General features: G+C 47.5%; 1 protein-coding gene across 1 annotated transcript in view; it reads left to right on the plus strand.

The window, feature by feature from the left end:
- Window positions 1-24,894, plus strand: part of MAP1B (microtubule associated protein 1B) — a 110,978-nt gene that overhangs the window by 58,006 nt on the left and 28,078 nt on the right. The window contains exons 3-4 of the mRNA XM_004608502.2: window positions 17,406-17,488; window positions 21,507-21,647. Coding sequence (XP_004608559.2) covers window positions 17,406-17,488; window positions 21,507-21,647 — 224 coding nt within the window. The remainder of the gene's footprint in view (window positions 1-17,405; window positions 17,489-21,506; window positions 21,648-24,894) is intronic.

A 24,894-nucleotide genomic window follows, 5' to 3' on the forward strand; every position in this document is an offset into this window, starting at 1 on the left:
CGTTGCATTTGCCACAATCTGCGGTGGAGCTGACAGATCTGCTCACTACTACTGGCTGTGGTACTTGTACATCTTTTCGTTACAGTGCTCACTGGGCAGATTTCCCCCGGACCTCTCCCTCCAACACACACACACATCTGGATCAGTGTGGCCAAAAATTGCTTATGGAATGTGGGATAGCTGAGCTGCCAGGTTTGTGCTCAGTCCTTGGAGGACACTGGGGGTTGAGTTTATGTTTATACATTAGGCACTCTGCACCCCTGTACTGTCCCCACCTTTCCCCCACTGCCCAGGCCCAATTTTTTGTTGTTGTTTTGGGAGCCACATCCAGTGGTGCTCAAGGCCTATTGCCAGCTCTGTGCTCAAGGATCACTCCTAGTCGGCTTGGGGGACCAGATAGGGTGTTGGGGATTGAACCTGCGACAACCATGTGCAAGGTAAGCACCTTTTCTTACCTTGCACATTATCATTCCTGCCTTCCCAGTACCAGTTTTAAACAAACTGTTCTCAGGACTTTATGAGTGAGTAGAATTCATGACTTGTAGTTTGCAGCTGAAAATATCTGACTGCATCTTTTCATCTAAATCAGTCTCACATCCTGTTTGCCTCATTCATACAGGCTTTTAAAATAAAAGGTATTCTGCAGCCACTACTTAATCAGTATTACTGGATCCTTTGAGACCACCCCAAGGACAGTCTCTGTGAAGGAAGGTTTTATTGACACTGGTGAATCAGTTAAACTCCCCACAGCCGCCTACAGGAAGCTGAAGGTTCCCTCTTGAATTCTGGTTTCTGACTTGGGAGTGGGTCTCACCGCAGACCATACGGTGTGGCTCAGGATGGGGTTGTGACTGCAGGAGTGAGCACCAGCTGCCCCAGGCCAAGGGAGCTCTCAAACGACTCTCCAGAGGTGGTGAGGCTTCTCCTTGAGCTGAACAGAAGCAAACTAGTAAGCAGGAAGGGACAAATCTCTGGCACAAGTGCCCAGCATGTGTGGAGGCCGGATTTGACAACCAGAGGGGAAGTGCATGCGGGATGGAAGAGGGGAAAGTGCAGGGCGAATGAACTGTGTCCCTGCACCCTGTGTCTCAGCATGTCTCGGGAGTGGTGGCTTTTCTGACTGTGCTTCTGTGGGGGACGGACACTGCTGGGAGTCCCGAGAGGTAAGGCAATACGTAGACCATTTCCAGCTACTGAAAGAGGGAATCTGGGGCTGGAGTGATAGCACAGCGGGTAGGGCGTTTGCCTTGCACGTGGCCGACCCGGGTTCAAATCCCAGCATCCCATATGGTCCCCTGAGCACCGCCAGGAGTAATTCCTGAGTGCAGAGCCAGGAGTAACCCCTGTGCATCGCCAGGTGTGACCCAAAAACCAAAAAACAAACAAAAAAAAAAGAAAGAGGGAATCTGCTACTTGATTCATGCGGAGGGAGCATCCCTGGGCCATCTGCACTGGTAGGTGCACATGATTTCAGATGATGCACTTGATTTCAACCCCAAAAGATTCAACGTGGCCGTGTTCTTCTTCCTGAGGTGCAGTGATCACTGACAGTGCTTTGTCCTGAGAAATCACTTCAGAGCACCTAGCAGTGTCATGTTCTCCCAGGCTTCTTGAAAACAAGGCCCTTAACTCCTTGATGTGTCTGCAGCTACAAGGCCCTGTGATCCTGGGAGGCCTGACAAGTCCTCCACAAAGAAATCCAATAGAGACTTGTCTTCATAAATGTTCTCTGATAAGGTGGAGTGGGAATTGCAAGCCCCAGGCAGCTCTAACTGGAAGGAGTCCAGAGCCAAAACTGAGTTTAAAACTCATTCACAGCTTTGAGCTGGTAATGCCGAAAGGGTTGTGTGATGGCGTAAAGCTACTAACAGAGGAAAGAAAGAAACAAGTGCCTTTAGTTGACAAATGATAGGCTGAACAGGGCAGGGCAGCCCAGGACCAACGTGCAAGAAGGTTCTGAGCACATATAAGTAGACTCACTGTACTTCAGTAGATTTGGTTGTATTCAATGCATTTTGACATAGGATGGCATAGGATGACTTAATTTATGATGGGTTTATTGGGATGTGATCCATCCCACTAAATCAAGGAAGAAATACACTGGTTTCCATCCATTTCCTGCCTCCCTAGGTCTGAGAGAAGATGCTTTGGCAAAACCTAAAATTGTATGGGAGAGAAAATTCTCCTCCACAATCTCATTCAGCTGAAATCTTCTCTGATTGCGGCAAGGAAGCTGTTTCCAGAGCCTGACCAGCATAGTGCTTTAGAGGGAAGCTACCCCATTGGTCCTGGAACCTCTGCTGGCAAAGAGGTCAGGTTTATGGAGCTTTTGCCTGCAGGTGCGGCTGGGGGGAATCAGCGGTCCCTTTCTCCAGTGTGGTCTGTGGCTTGCAATTGTTCCTGACACTCTACCTCTGATAAACATGGAGAGTTTAAAACAGGATTGAGGAGAGACCACTGCAGACACTTGTATGGCCTCTGATGGTCACTGCATGCATCTGGCCTTCCACACTCCAATTCCATAATCTGGGCTGCCACAAAGTGTTTTAATTTCTACCTTTGGAAAAGGTTCCCTCGGGGAGATAGGGATAGTACAGCATGTAAGGCACTTACTTGCCTTGAATAATGCTGACCCCAGTTTGATCACCTGCACCCCATATGTTCCCTCGAGCCCTGCCAAGAATGTGGAGTGTGGACTCAGGAATAAATCCAGAGGACAGCCAGGTATCCTCAAAGGACAAAACAAGGGGCCAGAATCACATCGGGTACTGGGCACCAAACCTGAGTTGGCCATGTACAAAGCCAGTGCTTTACCCATTTGCTCCGTACAAGACCAACTCGGGTTTGGTTCCCAGCACCCCATATGGTCCCCCGAGCCCCACCAGGAGTAATCCCTAAGCAAAGAGTCAGAAGTCAGCCCTGATCAATATTGGGTATGGTCAAAATAGTAAGGGAAGGGAACAAAAAGGAAGGAGTGAGAGGGGAAGAAAAGGGGAAGAGGAGAGGAGGGGGAAGGGGAAGGGAGACATTGTTTCTGAATTGAACATAGAAGAGGGTAGAAGTTGCAAGATCATTGTCCCTCACTTCTGCATCTTGGGATTTAGAAATTTTTCCTTTGTGGCCCTCTGCTGGTTCAGAATGCATTGTGAATGCATTGAAATTGCCCCCTAGCCAGATTTGATCAAATTGTGTTAGAAACAAATCGCTGCCAAATTTCATACATTCTTTTCCTATATTAATTTTTAAAAAATCTGTAGGTGTAATTCTTCAGCCAACATTGACCAGAGTAGAGCAAGTGTGGTTTTCAAACATTCAAGGACACCCCATGGACAGTGAGTGACCTTGACCTCACTGTAATTGTGAAAACACTGGAATTGCCTGAAAAATCAGAGTGAAATCTTGCTAATGGCACCCTATTTTAATTCCATAAGGAATCACAAGGTGTGGCTAAATGACCAGAGATAGAATTCAGTTTATTTATGAAACACACACACACACACACACACACACACACACAGCACCTGACACTTTGAGATGCAGACCAGTGTGAGCTGAATATTTGACAGAAACTTTGAGGACTATACCAGAAGTGGAAGTTCATGTAGGGTGGGCAGAGAGGGCATGTAACTGAGGGCCAAAGAAGGAAAGTGAAAGAGGATTTGGGGGTTGGCCCTCATGTGCTGAGTTTCAGCCCCAGGAGGGCTAAGGTGCTAGATAAGTAAGAATTGGATATCTTTTCTTTTCTTTTCTTTTCTTTTCTTTTCTTTTCTTTTTCTTCTCTTCTTTTCTTTTCTTTCAATATTCATTTTTAAAATTAAAGCACTGTGATGTACAAAGTTATTCATAGTTGAGTTTTAGACATATAACTCTGCAGCACCGAATCCCACCATCAGTGTCAACTTCCTTCTGCCAGTATTCCCAGGTTTTCTTCCTTATCTGTCCATCCCTCCCACCCTTTCAACCTGTTCTCTTGACAGGCACCTTTTTAACTTTGGTTGTAAAGTTTGGATCTCTTGATACTAGTGTTTTGATAGCAGAGTCTGTGGTTTGGATATTTGGCTCTATCATTCCGTAATTCCATCCTCGTGCCTTAATCTCCTGACCTGGCCCCCATGGCTACTCATCTGTCTCTTCTCCCCTCTTTTCCTTGCTTTCTTTCCTTCTTCTCCCTGTACTCTGGCTCCAAGGTTGATCTGGGCATCCCCGTTTTAAAACATTGCATTTTCTCATCCAGTTATTCTAAACTCCACATATAAATGATAGTGGAACCCAAGGGGCAGACAAGAGTGTGGCGTATTAATGCACTGGGCTGGTGGAATCAGCCCTCTCCTCCATCTGCAGTGGAATGAGGCGGTGTATAAGTAAACAAAGCCAAAATGTAGCGCCCTAAGGCTTTAGGTTTTATACTGAACATTTTATAAAAACTAAACTTAAAAGTGTGCCTGTCCAGGAGGCAGGTGGCAGAGTGGAGAGAAGTGGGGACACTGGTGGAGGGAAGATGATGTTGCAACTGGTGGGATTGATGTTGGAATATTGTGTGCCCTGAATACATTGTACAATCATGAATCACTATTCAATCATGGTGCCTCAATATTTAAATTTAAGGGGCTGGAGCGATAGCACAGCGGGTAGGGCGTTTGCCTTGCACGCGGCCGACCCGGGTTCGAATCCCAGCATCCCATATGGTCCCCTGAGCACCGCCAGGGGTGATTCCTGAGTGAAGAGCCAGGCGTGACCTCTGTGCATCGCCGGGTGTGACCCCAAAACCAAAAAAAATATTTAAATTTAAAAAATAATAATGTAGAAGGAATTGTGGGGAAAGACATGGGTTGGGGTGTGTGAGAGGAGATAACTCAAAGGACTGGATTGCAAAGTTTCCATATGGAAGTATCCTTGGCATTCATGGCCCCTGCCAACACTTCCTGGAGTGATATTTCCACCCACTGCACTGCTGGTTGTGTCCCCCAAACCAAAATGAAACCCAACGGTATAACTGGTAGTTGGAAAGATAGTTCAGGGGTCAGGGATCTGAATTCTACCTCTAGATCTGCCTAGTCTCCACAAGCAACACCGAGTGTGGTCCTGGAGGCTCCTGATCACTGCTGGAGTGACTCTGGTGGCCCCCGGAAGCAATGGGTTTGAGCAGTACCACATCCTCAGACTCGCCATTGGACTCACAGCCTGGTTGACTTTGGGATCACTGGGAGTCACCACTGGCTTTCTGGGTGTTGCTTTGCAGATGCTCCTACCTCCCAAAAAAGATCTGAGCAGATTTACTGATCCCAGCTGGGTCATAGGACCTGAATGTCCACCTTTCTACTGTTTGTTATGTTTGTTTGTTATGGTGGGCGCAGGTAAACTGCTTCATCTCAGACAGCCTACAGTGCCCCCGCCTCAAGCCTCCAGCACAGGATGGTTGACCTCTAGAAGACCCTTTCCTGGCAGGTGACCACATACACTGCTGTCCCCCAACCTGACGTCACTGAGGACATCAAATCGGTCCCCTTCTCCCTGCTTCGGGGCTCAGGGTGTCCAGGGATTGGTAATTACAGAAACACCACCGGATATTTGCTGTGTCACCTGTCTTCTATTTCTTCTCAATTGCCAGCATACCAGAAGCACTAATTTGATTTTCCTTTCGAAGGCTGCCGGTTTCGAGAGTGACTCATTCGATGATCTGGTTCTGAATGGTTAAAGAAAGGAGGGCAAAAGAACAATGCTTTTCCTGCCTTTGATCAATGGCAGGCATTTGACGGCAAATTAAATGTCAGATAAAACTGTCAAATGATTCCAAGGATCAATAATGACTGGAAAAAAATGGCCCACGCCTGTAATGAGCTCTCTCTCACGCCCGAGGGAAATAACTCTAGCAGAGTTCAGACCTCAGCACAGTCATGCATAAAAGCAGTGTGAGTAAATTTAAATCAAGCTGCTTCTTGTGTCAATTTGGATCAATAGTGTATTCCTCAGCTTCACTTCTATGTCTCCAAGAAGGGACCAAGGAACCAAGTCACCAGGGAAATGGCAGAAATGCAGACTTGGTCCGTCCCTGTCCCTGAAACCTTACGTTGTTATTGAACCCCTCAGGGTACCAGGCTGTAATGCATTTGGAGAACTGCCGTCCTTTTCCTCCATCTGACAGAGGCTTCCCAGAGAGAAGTTAAAATTGTTGCCTATCAACTAAGTGAGAGGTGGATCACCTGTGTGGTTGTGCTGGGGGCTGAATTTGAAGAGCAGGTCTGAATGTTTAATGTCTCTAGAATATTCTGCTCTGATTCTCTGCTTTGGTGGAGGCCGTTTAAGTTGAAAATCAGGACAGCAGCCATAGACTGACTGGGTCTGGGGTGAGGGAAGGGGGTGTGACACCCCATGTCTGGTGCATTTGCTCCATCACCTTCACCAGCTTTTTTCCTGCTTTGCCATTCCTTCCCAACTGCAGCCTTTTTGGGGAGCCCTCAGAGATAAGAGCTCCTCTGTCTTGCACGTGGAATCCTGGAGTTGCCGGGTACACAGCCAGGTGTGTGTGGCACCAAGCTGAAGCCTGCCATGCTGGTGAGCATCACTAAAGATGTTGGGAGCACTGTGGCCAGGAGTGTGGCCATCCATGAGCACGTGTGTGAAAACCTGTCAGGTTCACACCCGTTCTCTGAAACCTACTCTGATCTCAAGAAAGTTAAGCCTAATTGTTGAACCACAAGAAAGTGATATTTGGAGGCTAGAACATAGGTGCTCTGGGCAGTCTCACTGTTTAACTTAATACTTGGCACATGGCAAGTGTCCCTGAAAACAAAAATAGCTCCCAACATACCCCAAGTGCTGGCAACATTCTAGAATAAATCAAAGGAAATTGTGTCTCAGATAAAACTTATTTTTAAAAAGTAAAGATTTGGACCTGCAAACACCTAAGAAGATCTGAGAAGTTTTGAGGAGCAGTGACAAGTGGTGAGAAGACAATCAGGAATCAAATTTTGCGTTAGATTTCAAAGTTCATTCAACAGGCCACGTTCTCTCTGTGACACGAGACAAGATCCATGGCCAGTGCACAGCTCTCATCATCCGCTTTCCCTTCCTCTGTGAAAATGGAGAAATAGAACCGCTGGTCTTTGCGATGCACTGATGAGGTTATATGTACAAAAACAACAAGATTTCATAAACCATGAGGTAGGACTCAAAGAAAAGGCAGGGATGCTCTTATTTTAGCGCCTTCCTCCAGATAGAGCTATCTAATTTATTTATAGGAGTTGGCTTTGGGCAGACAGAAGTACTCGGAGAATGGGACTGGACAGAAGAAAAATCACAAGGAGAAGATTTAGAAGGAGGGTGATCCATGGAAGAATCAAACTCATCATCACCCAGCATCTCATTTCCTTATAAGCTCTGCTCCCAAGGAGACCTTGTGAAATGCAGAAGGAGGCAGCTTCTGCCACTGGAGGGTCTTCCTAGGAAAAGCACTGGCATCACTGAATAGAATAAAGGGGCTTTATTGTCAGTAAAACAAGTTAAAACGAGAAGGATATTCACCAGCAGGGGCTGGAGAACAGCTTCAAAGCGAGGGAGTCAGTGGTCTGGTTTTATGCCCAGTAGAAAGAAAGAGAGTGATGTAACAGGATTTACATATTCTAGTAGTTTTTCAGGAAGCTCATGCATATTCATGAGGGAGGATGGTGAGCATGTGCAGTTGAGGAATAAATATACAAAGAATTTATATTGTGGGTACAGAAAATGGCAGAGATGGTTGGAGAGGGGGGCTGTAATTAAATGTGGCCATGAAGACCAGGGAGGCTAGAGGTCGAAATGGTCCTACTGTGTAGTCTTGGGTGGGGGCCTGTGGCCTTATCACTGCAGAAGTGTTCTTAAACTTTCATCTTGGCCCGATCAAAACTGCTCTCCCAAGTGCAACAGGGCAGCTTGTCCCAGAGAGAGATTGTCACACCCTTCAAAATGTACACCAGGCCCAGACTGTTTCAGCTTTCCAAACCCCAGCGATTCCTTCTTAATTTTCAGGAGATAGGGAAGAGACAAAAAGAAAGTTGCAAAAACCTTTGACAGCAGCTATGCCTCCTCTTGACCCCAAGGCCAATTTTGCATCTGCTTATAGAGAACTTTGTTTAAATCAGGAGAGAACCACGGAAGAAGGGGTTTGCTTGTGCGTGTAGCCAGGCAGGCATCTAAAGGTCAGGGAAAGCCAAAGGTGGCAGGGATTCCAATAGATGCTTAGGGTAGAAGGCTTTGCAGACACAGGGCAAACTACACCTAAGCAACAGCCACACCCCTCCCCAGGGGAAAATAACAGAGTCCAGGAAATGATGAGAAAAATAAGACAGACACCAATTCTGTAGCAACTAAATTCTCCACAGCACAAAGATATCCAAGGTGAGATTTTTTGGGGGGTCACAACCAGCGATGCACAGGGCTTACTCCTGGCTCACTCAGGAATTACTCCCTGGTGGTGCTCAGGGGACCATATGGGATGCTGGGAATCGAACCCAGGTCGGCCATATGCAAGGCAAATGTCCTACCCATTGTGCTATCACTCTAGCCCCTCCAGACTTTTTTTTTAAAATGTTAATTCCTAAGCAATGATTAGCTTATTTAAATAGAAAAAGGGTTATTTGTGAAATGTCCTGAACTTGATGAGAATAGAATTCGAGTTGTCACTCTAGAAAAGCAAACACTGCTGAGAGAGAGAGAGAGAGAGAGAGAGAGAGAAGGGGAGGGGGAGAGAGTGAGTGAGGGAGAGAGAGAGGAAAGAGAGGGAAAGAGGGGGAGGAGGAGAGAGGAAGGGGAGAGAGAGTGGGAGGGAGAGAGAAAGGGTGGGAGGAAGAAAGAGAGAGAGAGAGAGAGAGAGAGAGAGAGAGAGAGATGTGCTGTGCTGACTCATACCCTGGGGTGAAGCACACTCAGAAACAAAATGATTCTGATAGAAAAGCAAAACTGTTTCCAGGAATTTCAAGGGAGAGCTGGGAGCAAGCTGGGCTCTGATGGATGCACAGAAAACAAGACATAACCTCTGGGCCTGTGTGGGAGGCTGACTGCCTGCTGAGGGCAGTGACTCAGTGGCCCTGGCTGCCTGAGGCTGGCACAGGAGACTGGGCATCACAGATTAAAAACCTTTATTTTGGACAAGATTGGATCTGAGCAGAGGGACGTGAGAAGAATGGCAGAGTGTTGGCTGTGCGTGGCCATTTGAACAGCCCAGCAAGGCCTTGGATAAGATATTTGAGCTCCAGTCTTGGGTGGGTGGAGAGGATCAAGTGTTTGTGTTCACTTCTTCCCGGGAGGGTGCTGAGGTTAAGCAAGGAACCATCTAGCACAGAAGGCTTTGTGTGTTCCTTCAGGAACCAGGCAGTGCTCAGGAGCTGTAGAGAAGATGAGTCTTATCACACTAGCAGACTCAACAAGGTTTGCAGCATGGGACTGGAGCGATAGCACAGCGGGTAGGGCGTTTGCCTTGCATGCGGCTGACCCGGGTTCAATTCCCAGCATCCCATATGGTCCCCTGAGCACCGCCAGGAGTTAATTCCTGAGTGCATGAGCCAGGAGTAACCCCTGTGCATCGCTGGGTGTGACCAAAAAAATAAAAAAAAGAGAGAGCGCCACCAAGGCTTTGGTTACAGTAGTACAGGGATGTGTACTTGCAGCCACAGAGGGGAACATGTGGAGTCAGTCTTACCCAGGACAGAGAGAGTGGCGGATTCCACACAGGTGTCAGGGTGAGACAGTACAGAGACAGATCCGGAAGGAAGAGGAAGGGAGTCAGTCTCCCCCTGATTGTGATAATGAGCCAAAAGGGGTGGAGGAACCAGGCTTCCCTTCACAATGCAACCAGACTTTCCTTCGCAGAACTACTGTGTGTACCCAGGAAGGTTTCACTGCTGTGTCTGTGTGTCGCACTCTGATGAGGAGGTAGATGCATCCCACTTTCCTATAGTCTCCCCAGAGTAGGTTTTCTCTGGGCCCAGGTTGGTTCACAGGGAAGACGCTTCCGCGACACGACCCAAGATCAGCTGGCGGGGCTGTGCCAACTTCCCCCTCGAGTCCCTGTTCCCTTGGCCCCCAGCCTGGTCCTGTTCAGCCTGCAGAGGCCTGAGAGTGCCCGTGAGTTGAGTCAGATGTGCGCGGGCGGCTGCCCTGGGGGTAGGAGTTTGAAATAGCTGGCGGGGAGTCTGGGGCAGCTCCTGAGACCACTGGGCTTTGGGGCCCTGAGATCCGCAGGTACCAAGTCTCCGAGTCTGTGTTTGTGACCTGCTGGGGCCAGGGACTGCTTGTTTCTCCTGCTTGGCGCTCACATTTCTTCTCAGTTCTGGGGTGATTTTTTTTTTAATCCCCACTGTCCAGTCTTGCCCCTTCTCCCCCATTCCCCCACGGATCCCTCTTGCAGGGGACCCTGGGAAAGATGTTTGCTGATGACAGCCTTGCACAGGGTGGCACTTGTGCCTTGTGGCCCATGGGGAGCCCTGCTCGTGCTTGCTTAGAGATGAGGTGTGAGATGGGGGAGTCTAGGGGGAACCATCTCTGACTCTTGGGAGCAGTGCCTGGTGCTGTTTGTGAGGCCTCCTGACTTGCTGGAACCTCCCCTCCCTCGGGGAAGGGAGCCTGGGGGCCGCCTCTGCCCAGCTGGGCGGGGCTGCTCTGTGGCCGGAGTGAGCTGGATTCTTTCCAGGGCGGGGAGAGAAAGAGGATGCTTGGGGACACTGCTGAGGCAGGGCCCCCTCCTCCCCTCCCATGTCTCCCATTTTTGTAGGGCATAATTCTGTCGGATCCTGCAGAAAAGAGCACTTGGATGTTATTCCAAATCAAAAACTATTATTGAAAACTGCAGGGAGAGGGGGCTGATAATTGCTTAGTTCCTCATTCACCACCTTTTGTCTCTTACTTTTATGCCTCTAGTTAAATTTGGGGGTTGGAGGTGAGAGGCGTTCCCCTCAAAACTCCACTTTGGGGCTGGAGGGATAGCTCAGGGGTCAAGGTGCAGCACCATATTATTCTCAGAGCACTGCCAGGAGTGTCCCCTGAGCACCCCACCCAGTGTAGCCCCAACCTCTACCACCTCATAAGAATTTACTTTAGTGAAGATCAATGTTGAATTCATATTTCTCTTCCTGCTTTTTTCCCTTCACCCCTATTTCTTCCTATGAAAACAGAATTTGTAGGCAGGGGGGAGGGAGGGAGGGGCACATACCAGGTGGTGCTCAGAGGTTACTCATGACTTTGTGCTCAGGGATGACTCCTCACAGTGTTCAGGGGATCGTATGTGGTGCTGGGGATCAAACCTGGGTCATCCCTGTGCAAGAGAAGCACTCTACCCATTGTTCTATCTCTCTGGCCCAGAAAACAGGCCTTTAGACCAGGACGGTGCATGCTTTTGACATTTCCCAGCCTCCCAAGGTTTTACTCTTTCCTTCTGCATTTGCCTTTCCAGCTCTGGAATTGTCTCTGAGGATCAATAATGTTTGCTCTGCCATCAGGGACTTTTATTTTATTTTTTTTTATGGAGCATCACAATATTGAATCCTTTCCCAGAAAGAACTCTCTCTGGCGTGCAGGCCAGCAGGCTCAGTGGGCGAGACTCAGGCATGGGCGGGAGCAGGTGCAGCAAGGGGCATAGATGGGGTGTATGGGGGGAGGGGCACTCTTTCTTGCTGTAGCTTCCATCCTCATTACCCGTCCATCCGTGTCATGTCTCAGGCTTGTTCTTCTCCGCACTGAATAGTTCTAGAAAATTTATTCTTTAATTTCCACTTCTAAATGATGTTTTCTATGTCTGATTTTTATTTTGGTTTTTGGGGCCATACCCAGTGGTGCTCAGGGATTACTCCTAACTCTGCACTCAGGCATCATTCCTGGCGGTGTGTTGGACCATATGGGATGTTGGGAATCAAATTCAAGTTGGCCATGTACAAGACTAATGTCCTACCTGTTGTACTATCTCTCTAGTCCCCTTATTTATTTTTTGGCAAAGACATTGTAGAAAGAGTGTGTTGGGTTAAGATTGTGAACGGAAATTAAAATTAAATATTCACCCAGAGAAACTCTGGTGTGAGTTACGGTGTGACTGTCCTGGTCAAAGGATTTAGTGTTATCAACTATTCGTCACATTTAGGGCTCCCCATCCCTGTGTTGTTGACTTGGATGGAGCCTCTGTATTCTCTTCCTCTGCTCTGGGATGTTTTTATTTTGGGGCGATGCTTAGGCCACACCCAGCTGTGCTCAGGACTTACCCTGGCTCTGTGCTCAGAGATCACTCGTGGTGGAACTCAGGACCATATGTGGTTATGAGGGTGTCAGACCAGGGCCAGCCAGGTACAAGGCAAGTGCCCTACCTGCTGTATTATCTAGCTCCTGCTGTAAATTGTTTGAATAAGCAACTGGCTGACTGGGTGGAGAAAACCAGGGTCACTGCTCTGGCCACAGCAGAGATGTTACAGTCTCCTGGGTAACTGAATTCTGTGCTCCAGTGTGGGATTGTATGGGGGAGATTTGTCAGAGGCATGTAGGGAAAGTTTGAGCATAATGGAGTTTGGGTGTCTTGGGTTTAACAGCTGCCTTGGTAGTGAGTGAATTCAGTGAGTGAATTCAGCCTTGATTGGCCTCTTAAACCAGGAGAGTATGCATGTGTTTCATGCATGTTTCATGCATAAATCAATATCTAACTCTGCATAGAAGAGATCCCATAACCTCCTGCAAAAACATATACCTGGAAAATAGCATTTTGCCTTAAAAGATTTTAATGTCACTTGGATATAGTAAAACCCAAACCTCTGGAACAGTCTAACCTTAAAAGGCACGTAGATTTTATGAATCTGTCAAATGTTCAGAAAAGGGAAAAAAAAGTTCCAGGGAACAGGCTTATTGAAGTTTCAAGCATAGCCTTTGGGAGGGAACAGACAAAAGTCCCGTTGTCTCTAGGGACCTGTGCTCCTGCAAAAGGAGACTGCCATTCTCCTCGGGTCTAAGGTGGAGTGGACCTTCTTTTGTCGTAAGATAGTGTCTCCCATCTGTCTACACCCTCCAGCTGAGCCTTCATAGGGATGCCGGGTTTGATAGGGATGGGGCGGGGGGTGGCTCTCCAAGCCTGTTCCTTCCTGGAGGAACCAGTGATGTGATCCTCCCATCTCGAGACCCTGCCTTGGCTGCCCTGCCACCCTTGTGGGGAGAGGGAGCGATTCATCAGGGCTGCCCTTGGCGCCCTCCCTGAGAGCTATCTCAGACTGCAGACCGCCATGCTAGAGAGAGGCTGCAGCGGGGTCTTTCTTTGCTGAGCTTCTTTTCTGAAGCCTCTGAATGCGACCTTTGCTGGTGAGGGGGTGGGGGGAAGCCTGTCTCTCAGAATGCCTGGCCTGTTTCCCAGTGTGAAACATTCTTCAAATATGCCACTTGGTAAGCGCCCAGCAGCCGAGCCCAGAGCCGCCTGCCACCAGGAGAGCTGGCATCCATGCTGGGTGCTGTGGGTGGGGGCACTCCAGCGCGTCCCACTAGCCCTGGCTTTGCCAGCTGCTGGGGAGGCCCCACCCCTGGTTCCGTCTGGGGCAAGAATGTTTCAAGAGTCAACTGGGATGCTCGCTGGAAGCTTCTTTCTCTTTCAATCCGCTCCTTCATGCAAGAGCAAGCTGGTCCAAAGGCTTTTGTAAAGGAGCCGCCCTGCGGCCTGGGTGCATGTCTGTGTCACTGCTGTCAGGATTTCCAAAGATGGACAAAAGAGCGGCCTTAGTTGAATTCCTGGGCAAACAAGTCTGCAAGTTGACTGGCAAGGAGTCAAGGTAAACGGCTGCTGTCACATGACATAAGTTTTGTTTGCAAGTGATGACAACAGGCATTTCCCCAGGATGGTAGGAAGAACCAGGGAGCGCCTTAGTGACCAGCACTCAGGCTCCTGGGTGCAGGGGATAGAGCTCAGTCACTGAGTATGTGCTTTGAGGAAGTGATTCCTGAGTTTCATCCTGGCACACATCAAAAACTGACACCCAACCCAAAGCCATTTGGGCTGCACATTGTTGTTGCTTAGAGATGCCTTTTGAAAGGTCCCTAGTCGGGGGGCATTGTGCAGATCACTCAGGGAAGAGAGAGTCTCTGGTCCCTTTACCATCTCATGAGGAGGGAACCATTTTGGTGCTCCTGGTTCGCTTCTACTTTTGTGGATCCCTGATGTCTGGTCATGACTAATGTAGTTAGATCTGGACATTCTGCTGCCTGTTGCTCTGCCAGTTGGAAACAGTCACATACAAAGCATTATTAAGAAGATGACCTTCATTTCTCCTTAGACTTTAGCTATGCTCGTGGCTATCTCAGCGGCATACTTTTGAATCTCATAAAGTCTTTGTTTCAAGGAAGTCACCAATGGAATGACCTGGAATGAAAATGGTTTTCTGTTTTACCAGTTATTATCTTATCTTAATCACTGGCTTCTTCAATTTGATGGTTCTTCCTTCCTTCCTTCCTTCCTTCCTTCCTTCCTTCCTTCCTTCCTTCCTTCCTTCCTTCCTTCCTTCCTTCCTTCCTTCCTTCCTTCCTTCCTTCCTTCCTTCCTCCCTCTTTCTTTCTTTCTTTTTCTTTCTTTCTTTCTTTCTTTCTTTCTTTCTTTCTTTCTTTCTTTCTTTCTTTCTTTCTTTCTTTCTTTCTTTCTTTCTTTCTTTCTTTCTTTCTTTCTTTCTTTCTTTCTTTCTTTCTTTCTTTCTTTCTTTCTTTCTTTTTTGCTTTAGTTTTAAATGTACTTAATTGTCCAAAGCAAGACCAGCCAAGGCAGAGCAGTAGAGCAGTGTTGAGTAAGTTGTAGACTGTAGCATTCAAGCAAACAAACTATTTTTTTTATGGCTTGGGTAAATTCTTTTTCTTGAGGCTCAAGGATTTGCTGCTGCAACTGTGTGATGCGGTTTCTTCATTTTTACGCATGTGGAATTACCTTTTCTTACTTTTCTCATCCTTAGGCGGGGGCATCCTGCCCATTTTTGTCTGTTTACTTCTCCTAATGCTTTCTGACTTCTTTATGTTTTCATTCCTCTGGATTTTCCCCTAGCATCCAGAGTCTATGCTTTATCTGTTTTTCTAAATCCTGGCCTTGGAGACTAGCAGTAGAGATCAGTGAAGCAGAGGATTCTATAACCAGAGTCCAGGTCCTGACTGACCATTTGCTAGTTGTGTGACATTGGGCCCATCAGTTGTCTTCTTTAGATTTTATTTTCCTCTGCAGGATAAGGGGCCCATCACAGTACTTATGTCAGGGGTCTGGAGAATAAATGAATGCTTATGTGAAGTGTTTAAACCAATGCCTGACCCCAGGGTGTTTATTTTGGATTTCTTCCTCATCTGCCCAAGGGGTTTAATGCTAAATATTCACTGTTAGGAAAGAGAAGACAATAAGGATTGGGCTTGTTAGTGGCAAGGGTGATATTTCAACATGTTGTTGCTGTAATACTTTTGGTCCCAGAGGATATGAAGAATAAAAGCCCTTAACACTATACCTTAGACCTATACCCTAGATCACTTTCTCTCTTTTCAACCTTGTAATGGAGATACAATTTGCATGTCATAAAATCCACCCATTTAGAACACAGATGCAAAATTTATTTGTATATTACATTATTGATATTTTAATGTTTTGATAAATATAAATATCTTATCACCACTTTTGCTATTTATTTTATTTTATTTTGCTTTTTGGGTCACATCCAGAGATGCACAGGGGTCACTCCTAGCTCTGCACTCAGGAATTACCCCTGGCGGTGCTCAGGGGACCATATGGGATGCTGGGAATCGAACCTGGGTCGGCCTCTCGCAAGGCAACGCCCTACCCGCTGTGCTATCTCTCCAGCCCCACTTTTGCTATTTTTAAATGGGCACTTCAGGGGCATTTATGATACAGTGCAATCATCACCCCTAGTCCGCCACTTTTATGCCCTTCCAAACAGAAACTTTGTACCCAGTAAGCAATAGCTCAGCATTCCTGCTCGCTCTGGTTTTTATTTAGTTCTAATCTATTTTCTGACTTTGTAAAATTACCTACTGAAGGTATTTCATGTAAGTGGAATTATAGTATATGTTATTTCGTGTCTGGCTTATTTCACTTACCATGATTTTTTTTCAGGGGGTGTCCATTTGGCAACAAACACACTTCATTTTTTTTAAATCACAGAATAATGGTTCATTGCATGATCTACCATGTTTTGTTTATCCAATCCCAGAGTGACACTTAGACTCTGTGTCACTTCGTGACACAGAGAGACAATCTCTCCATTTTGGCTGTTGTGAACAATGCTGCAATAAATATTAGCTTCAAAATACTACTCGATCCCCTGCTTTTAATCTTTCTAGTTGTGGAATTGTCAGGTCACATAGTAATTCTACTTATGATTTTTGAAAAATCACCCAATTTTCCCTAGAAGTTGCTTTTTTGGTCATTCTCTCCTCTTGCATTTCTCTCCTTTGGGATTTGTCTCCTTCAGATTCTATTTCACTTCCTCTTATCCCCCAAGTTTTAGTGACTTTCAAGGGGCAGATATATCATCACACCTACCCTCCCAAACAGCTCTCTTCTCTGTCCCTCACCAGCTTGCAGAATATAAATGACCCACTCCAACCAGGCATTAACTTAATTACTTCCATTTCCTTGTCCAGGAAGGAAGAACCTTTGTAGCAGGTCAACCAGAGTCTTCATCTACTTTAACTAGAAGTGGTTTCATCCATAGTGTATCCCTTACAGATAAAAATAAATAAATAAATAAAAAATAAACTTGCAGGAAGTCCCAGGCCTGGAGCACTGTGTAGATAGCCCACCTCATCCTGACACCTTGTTCTCTCTTTTCCTTATCAACTTTGCCTGTCCTTTGGGGTGATTTGGCCGCCCCATCTAGTGGGAGAGCTGTTCCTCGTATTTTCATTTGTTCACAGTTTCCCCACTTTCCTATGAGCAAGTGAACTAATTAATGGATACCCCAACAGACTGAAAGCCCGCCTCAGACAGCTATTCTGGTTGTGGGGCTAATTGTTCGCCGGGGTTTCTGGATGTCATTCATTTTACAATAAGGCTCCTAATTAATCTCGGCAGCGTTCTCACCAGAAGAAAGGCTGATAGGGAGAAACATCCCCAATTACCATGAGAAAGGAAATGTCAAGAGCCCTTGTCGAGTTTTCCTGGCATCCACCCCTGTCTCAGATGGGAGCCGCCATTAATGCTCAGAGGCTGTCTGGGGACCAACCCTGAAAACCCAGAGGGTTGTGAGAGCGCCAGGAGACCTGAGCCCCCCGACCCAGCTTCGGGGAACCGACAGCTCCTGTTTCCCAGCCCAGCTGCGTTTCCCAAGAGCCTCTGGACCGTCTGGGTGCAGGGGCCCAAGCTCACAGCAGGCAGGGCTGATCTAATCCGGAAAAGCTAAAGGGTTCCTCTTTTGTCTGTGTTTTTGTGCCTGCAGGACAAAAGATCCTTCACCACCGAAGTGACGTCTTAGAAACCGTGGTCCTGATCAACCCTTCCGATGAAGCAGTCAGCACTGAGGTAAGCCTTGCCACGGCAACCCAGCTATTCGGAGGGTCTGGGTCAAGTGAGGGAGACAGTGCAGGGAGAGAGCGGTTTGGGGTGCAGGGGTGCAGGGATGCTTTCTTAATTCCAGAGAGTGGTTGGCTATCTGCATCTGTACCTCCCCTTTTGAGAAGGGCACCAGCTGGAAGTAGAGTGCTTTGTCAAAGCCAGGGACTGTGAAATCTGGGGTACATTTGGGGGCATGCCAGTGACATGGAGTCTGATTGGAACCTAGCAGGAAGATGAACTCTGGCCCAGTCTTGGGGCATGGAGGAGCCTCTGGTTGGAGGAGATTGGCATCTCCATGCAGTACCCCCTTGAGGGGAGAGTCACAGCTGGGGTGTCTGAGGGCCATGTGTGATTCTGCCACATTAGCCAGGTGGCCCCCAGCAAGAGACTTCCTGTCTTCTGGCCTCTGTGAAATGGAGATTCTAACAGTTGTTTACATTTACTGTTCCACTTAGAAATGGCGGGTTGCAGTGATAGCACAGTGGTAGGGCATTTGCCTTGCACATGGCCCACCCGGGTTTGATTCCTTCGCCCCTCTTGGATTGCCGAGCAAACTACCGAGAGTATCTCGCCCGCACAGCAGAGCCTGGCAAGCTACCCGTGGCATATTCAATATGCCAAAAACAGTAACAAGTCTCACAATGGAGACGGTACTGGTGCCCACTTCAGCAAATGGATGAACAACAGGACAATGACAGTGCTACAGTGACAGTGCTTAGAAATAGCAACTGCTTACAACAGAGCATGGTGAAATTTAAATGCTGACTCTTGTTCTTACGAATATTTTTATATTAATACAGTTATTTGCACACTTGCCTATATCTCCCCCCTGAGATGTGGGCTTTCTAATTTAGGATACATTTCTCTGTTTGGGGGAAATGCCCTGTACACCCTTGCATGGAATGTGTTCTTACTTGCTTTCCCCCCGATCTGGAGAAGTCCGTGTCATTTTTGTAGCATGTGTTTCTCTCTTTCCCTTCCTTTATTTCCTAAATAAACTTGTTTTGCTTTAAAAAATAAAAAAGAAAGAAAGGAAAAAAGAAAGAAAGGAAAAGAGAAAGAAAGACATCAAAGAAAGAAAGAAAAGATATCTCCGATGGCCAATCTCCTGAATTGTAGGAAGATAAATTCTTGTTTCATTCCTAGCTTCTTAAACTGTGAGTGGCAATCCCATATAAGTTTGTATAACTGAATGCTGGAGACACACAAAATAATCTTCAAAACATGTTTTCAAATAAATTTCTGTGTGATATAAAGGAAAGAAAGAAGGAAGGCAGGCAGGAAGGCAGGAAGGCAGGCAGGAAGGCAGGAAGGAAGGAAGGCAGGAAGGAAGGAAGGAAGGAAGGAAGGAAGGAAGGAAGGAAGGGAGGGAGGGAGGGAGGGAGGGAGGGAGGGAGGGAGGGAGGGAAGAAAGGAGGAAGGGAGGAAGGAAGGGAGGAAGGGAAGGAGGAAGGGAGGAAGGAAGGGAGGAAGGCAGAAAGGAAAGAAGGAAGGAAGAAAGGAAGGAAGGGAAGAAGGAAGAAAAAAGGAAGGAAGAGAGGAAGGAAGAAAAGGAAGGAAGGAAGGAAGGAAGGAAGGAAGGAAGGAAGGAAGGAAGGAAGGAAGGAAGGAAGGAAGGAAGGAAGGAAGGAAGGAAGGAAGGAAGGAAGGAAGGAAGGAAGGAAGGAAGGAAGGGATGCTGGGGTGGGGCCTTGGGTTTAGGAGGCAGAGGGTGTGGTTCCTCTCCTGACAGCTGCAGTAGAGTTACCATTCCCATCAAGGGAGTCTCACAGGATGTCAGTCTCCCAGTGCTTGTCCAGAGTGACAGTGCAGTGGCTCTGTCCACAGACACGGTGCATCTAAAATGAAATTAGGCTCACAGGTACTTCCCATCAGGTTGCATCTTTCTTTTTACTTTATGGGATTCAGTCTCCTCTCTCTTCTCTTCTCTCTTTCATACTTCTTAAGTACAACTCTTTTACTTCAGTAAAATAAAAGGAATGTGGCTCAGACCCAGAGGGAGTACTTGCTGTTTGACAAATTGGCACCAAGAAGCTTGTTTGACAGAGGGTCGTCCTCACCTTCCATTTTGTCTCACTGTCTGTGAAATATGATCATCTGAGTGCGCCTGAATTTCAGAGCCTCTGGAAGGCCTGAGCTTGGCTGAAGCTAGAGCCAAGGAGTGGACATGGCTCCACACCCTATGGTGTTTCTCGCAGGTCAGCACCTCTGAGCCTGAGCTATTTCTTGGCCCCAGGAGTCCTTGGAGGCTGGCATGGTGTCCTCTGCCCATGTGGGCACATCTGTGACGATAGCCTGTTTTTTAAAATGGAGAGATGGTTCCCAGACCATAAAACCCTTCCTCCCGTGGTGTGATACTAATGAGTTTTTATTTTTGTTATTTTTCATTTGGGGGAGAGTTGTTTGGATCCATAGTTTACAGAACTCAGGGCTTACTCCTGGCTCTGTGCTCAGGGATCACTCCTGGTTGTGCTCAGGAGACCCTATGTGGTGCCAGCAACCAAACCTGGTCAGTCTGTGCCAGGCAAGCGCCCTAGGCCCTGTTCTATCTCTCCGACTCTCATGGATTTTTATATTCACAAAGTTGTGCAACTGTCCTTACCAATTCCAGAACCTGTCTGTCACCCCCCTCTCTTCCCTCCAAGATGATTCGCAATTTGCAGTTGCTCTTTACTCTCACCACCTCTGGCAACAACCTATTTATTTTTCACCTCTATGAATTCACCTGTTTCCCTGTATTTCAGATAATAGAATCATGCAGTAGGAGGTCCTCTGTGTCTGGTTTAGTTCATTTAGTATGTTTTCCATATTATAACATATATCAGGACTCCATTCCTTTTTAATACTATTCTCTTGTTTGGAGAGATTACATGCTGTTTTCCTGTTTATCAGATGATGGACATCTGGAGTGCTGCCCCCACTGAACTCTGGTTGCGGAGCTTGTTTTGCTCCGGTGATCAATCCTTTCTTCCTGCTTCAGACCAGCACAGCTGCCTTGACAATCTCGAGGCTGAGGCTGAGGCCACTGATGTGACTGGCCCTCTCCCTGTGACTCACAAAAGCAGGGAGTCAGTACAGCCAGAATAAACTTGGACGCTGGATGTACGTCCAGGCAGAGTACCTGGGGTAGCTGTGAGAAACAGAACAGGAAAGCATAAGGCGTTTCTTTAAGGACCCCAGGTTCTCTTGTGCTGCAGCTGGGGTTGGAGCAGGTTACTTTGGTACATTCCTCAATCATATTGTGGGGTTCTTGGGGAACAACGGGTCCTAGGCCTGCCTACTCTTCCATCTTCATCTTCCCCCAAGCCTAGCCTCATGGCCAGCACTCAGTTTGGGTTGACAGAATTGCGCTCCTAAGGAATACCTTGGTGCTAACTTAGATCGGCAGGCTAGGTTGGCTTCCTGCCACTGAAAGTTCCCAGCATTCCACAGTGAGAGTCATGTATGAGACTATGTAAAAGACGCCCATTCAAAGGGGAGCCTTTGTTTCTGTTTAGCATGAAGCCCCTTGCTGATTCCACTGGAGACTGCACATAAAGCGGCGTGTTAGGTGCATGGCTCTGGGCGAAATAGGGGATTCTAGCCGAGAGGGGCTGATTGGTTTGGGACCCCACTTGGAAACCTGTTTCCTGAGCAGCTGGGGGACCTTGACTGGACCTCGTGACTGTGTGATATCCACAAGCCTCAGCTGCGGACCCAGCTGTGGAACCCATGACTGCCAGCTGCAGGGACTGCTTTGCAACAGACAAGGAAACAAGGGGCGAATGTCAGAAAGTCAGTGACCACTGCTGTCTCAGCTGTAGCCAAAATTGAACAGGGGCAGGCACGGCAAGCTGAAGACCACGGTCAGCTCTGCCCAACTCTCCAGGGGACACGAACCTAGGATGCAGAGGCTCATTGGTGACAAACGTCTCACTCCAAGGGCTGGTCCCGGGGCTGCCAGACTGCCAGTGGCTCATGTCCTGCGCCTTCTGCTTTGTTCCAGGTGCGCTTAATGATCACAGACGCGGCCCGACACAAGCTGCTTGTGCTGACCGGCCAGTGCTTTGAAAATACCGGGGAGCTCATTCTCCAGTCCGGCTCTTTCTCCTTCCAGAACTTCATCGAGATTTTCACCGATCAAGAGGTGAGCTCGTGTGGGGGGGATGCCTGGCTTGACAAGGGGCCTGGTCATGGCTGTAGTCAGAGGCTGCACTTTGAAAGTGCTTCGGGGAGATCGAAAGGAAGGGAATGTCACACCTCCTTTGAAATGAGCAAATCCATGTGATCCGAAGGTATTTTCGTTCTGTGGCTCAGCAGCGAAAGAATGTAGAGCACTCATCTAGAATTAATTGGAACCATTCTTAATGGGCCTTTGATACAGATGGAAGGAGGGTTAGAATAGCCAATGTTTTCCAGATGGCAAAAAATAATGGAGAAACTTGAAATAACACAGCCCAAAAGAAAACCAAGGTTTCCTGTTTTCTGAAAGAATAGTCCAAAAGATCTTTTGGACTTCTGGTTTGGTTTAATGGCCCTGATCTCTTTCAGTCTTGTGCTTACTTTTCCTGGTCTAATTATTTCTGATTTCTGTTTCTTTGGGTGCCTGGGTCCAGTGTTTGAACTTGGACTGTTTGAATAATCCAAGAAAGAGGGTTTCAGAAAAGGGAGGGATGGAGGAGTGTGGACACTCTGAGAACCCAAGGGAAAGAGGATCCAAGTACCTGATTATGGATTATGCATGGATTATGCATGTTTCTCATAGAGATCTTATTCAAGAAAGATGCCTGTGAAGGATTAGAAACGATGTTAGTGGTATTTGTTAAAAGGAGATTGATAATTTTAATGTGGTTATTTCTGCTTGAAAATTTAGCTTGGCTGGAAAACTTCTCTTTACCACAATACCTTGTCTCTTTGATTTGATTTCTTAATAGCAGAATAGGGACAGTCTGGGGCTGTCCCAGAGTGGGTGGGGCTGCCCTGAGCTGAGAACAGATTTCATTATTTCAATCTTTTTTTAATTAATTTTTTTATTGAATCATCATGAGATACACAGTTACAAGGTTGATTATGATTGGGTTTCAGCCATACGCCACTGTTCCAACACCCACCCCTTCACCAGTGTACATTGTTCATGACCAATGTCCCCGGTTTCCCTCCTGCCAAACCCCACTTTCCCAAACCTGCTCTGTGGCTCTATGGCAGGCACTTTTCTCTCTCTCTCTCTCTCTCTCTCTCTCTCTCTCTCTCTCTCTCTCCTTTCAGGCATAATGGGTACTGAAAGGTTATCATATTTGATTATATTGATCTCTTTACCTACTTTCAGCACTCAGCTCTTGTTCAGAGTGATCATTTCCAGTTATCATTGTCACAGTTATCATTGTCCCTTTTCTATCCCAACTGTCCCCACCTCACCACCACTTGTGGCAAGCTTCCAAGAGTGAACCAGTCCCCCGAACCCTTGTTTTAACTGTCGCTGGGTATTAGTCTCATACTATGTATTTTTATACCCCTCAGATGTAGTCATTCTATGTCTGCCCCTCTCCTTCTGACTCATTTCACTCAGCATACTCTCCATGTCCATCCATTATAAGTGAATTTCATGACTTCATTTTTCCTGGTAGTTGCAGAGTATTCCGTTGTTTAGGTGTACCTCAGTTTCTCTATCCAGTCATGAAGAACAGATTTCTTAATGGTGAGGTTGAGAGAAGTGCAGACAAGGCTGTTCTGTGTCTATTTAAAACCCTCTTCCCAGTTTCCCAGGAGGGCAACCTCTGGTCCTTTGGGTGCTATGGGGCGGGGGCGAGCATCTGTCTCACTGCATTTCTTCTGCCTTAGTGTTGCTCCTCTGACTGAGGGCCCTGTGGGCTGTGCACCACAGCACAGGCTGTACAGCCACCGACCAGCTCCCTAGATGCTTCTGTGGAAAGACTGCTCGGATGACATGACCCAGGGCTGCAGCAGTCCCCAGGGTTGGGCAGGAGGGGATCCAATACTGAAAACCTCTCATGTAGGTTCAGTGCCCCAGCTTTTAGAAGGTGTGTCAGCTGGGTCCTGAGACCCATAACTCCAACTCCCCACAGCAGTAAGGACGGGTCCTAGGATCATCACCTCTTCAGAAGGAAGGTCTTGGCCCTATCATTTTCCAAAGCTCTTGACCTGGCATCTATTTCTTCCCAAGACTGTGAGAGCTTAGGCTGCAGGTTTCCTATCTTGCACCCACCCTAGTTCAGGTGCATTGACATTCGCAGCCTGGAGCTCTGGCTCTTACTCTGCTGCTCTGAAATGGGGGTGTCATCTCTGTGAGCTCAGAATCTTTGGAAGTTTGTCTTTCCAGGTTGCTGCTGTGCTCAGGGGTAGTTGTGTCATAGCCTGAAGAACACACACACACACACACACACACACACACACACACACACACACACACACACACGCATGCACACACACGGTAGTGTGGTCAGCACCTTGCCCCCAGCAAGGAAGAATGAGTGCTGCCAAAACCTAGAAGCAGTCCAATGACCCAGGGAGTGGAGTGTCCAGCTCCATGCCTCACTGCTTGGGGCCTGGAGGCCTCACCCACATTCCTGTGCAGGGCTGCCCTTGGATCCCAGCTGCTAGCTCCTACCCCATGTTATTGGTTTGTCTTTTGGGCAGTAGAACTGGAAAAGGACCTATGGGATGAAAATGGTTTATTGCGACCAACCCATTCAAATAAGGAGGTATTACATAAGGAGGTTCATTCATTTGGACCCCAAAATAATTCTCCTTGTCTCTTTAAATAAGGCAGAGCATTTGGAGTATTGTTGCTTGAACCATTTTTTATTTTTGCTTTTTTTCGGGGGAGGGGGAGGGTCACACCCAGCAATGCACAGGGGTTACTCCTGGCTCTGCACTCAGGAATTACTCCTGGCGGTTCTCAGGGGACCATATGGGCTGTTGGGAATTGAACCCGGGTCGGCCGTGTGCAAGGCAAACACCCTACCTGCTGTGCTATTGCTCCAGCCCCCAACTGCTTGAACCATTTTTACTAGCCCATAGATGTGGAACTGTAGCACAATGTGCATATATTAAGCATTTATGATGAATTACAGGAAAGAAAGAAATGCCTACATCTGAGAAAGTGGGCTCTGAGGGAGGATGGATGCCCAAGCTGGGTGCTGGAGGGGCTCACATCTTCACCTGTACTCAGGTGGCTGTCCAGCCCAAACACCAGATCATCATCCCCTTGGCCTACCCAGAAATCCCTGCCCAGTGCTTTGGAGAAAGTACTGTTGCACTGTTTGGGGCAGTTGTGCGATAGCTTCTAGAATACACACACGTAGAAGACTCTCCAGAGAGCTGGAGAGAGAGTGCGGTGGGTAAGGCACTTGCCTTGCATGCAACCAGTCCCAGTT

This window comes from Sorex araneus, chromosome 1 (assembly GCF_027595985.1).
Source record: "Sorex araneus isolate mSorAra2 chromosome 1, mSorAra2.pri, whole genome shotgun sequence".
NCBI lineage: Eukaryota > Metazoa > Chordata > Mammalia > Eulipotyphla > Soricidae > Sorex > Sorex araneus.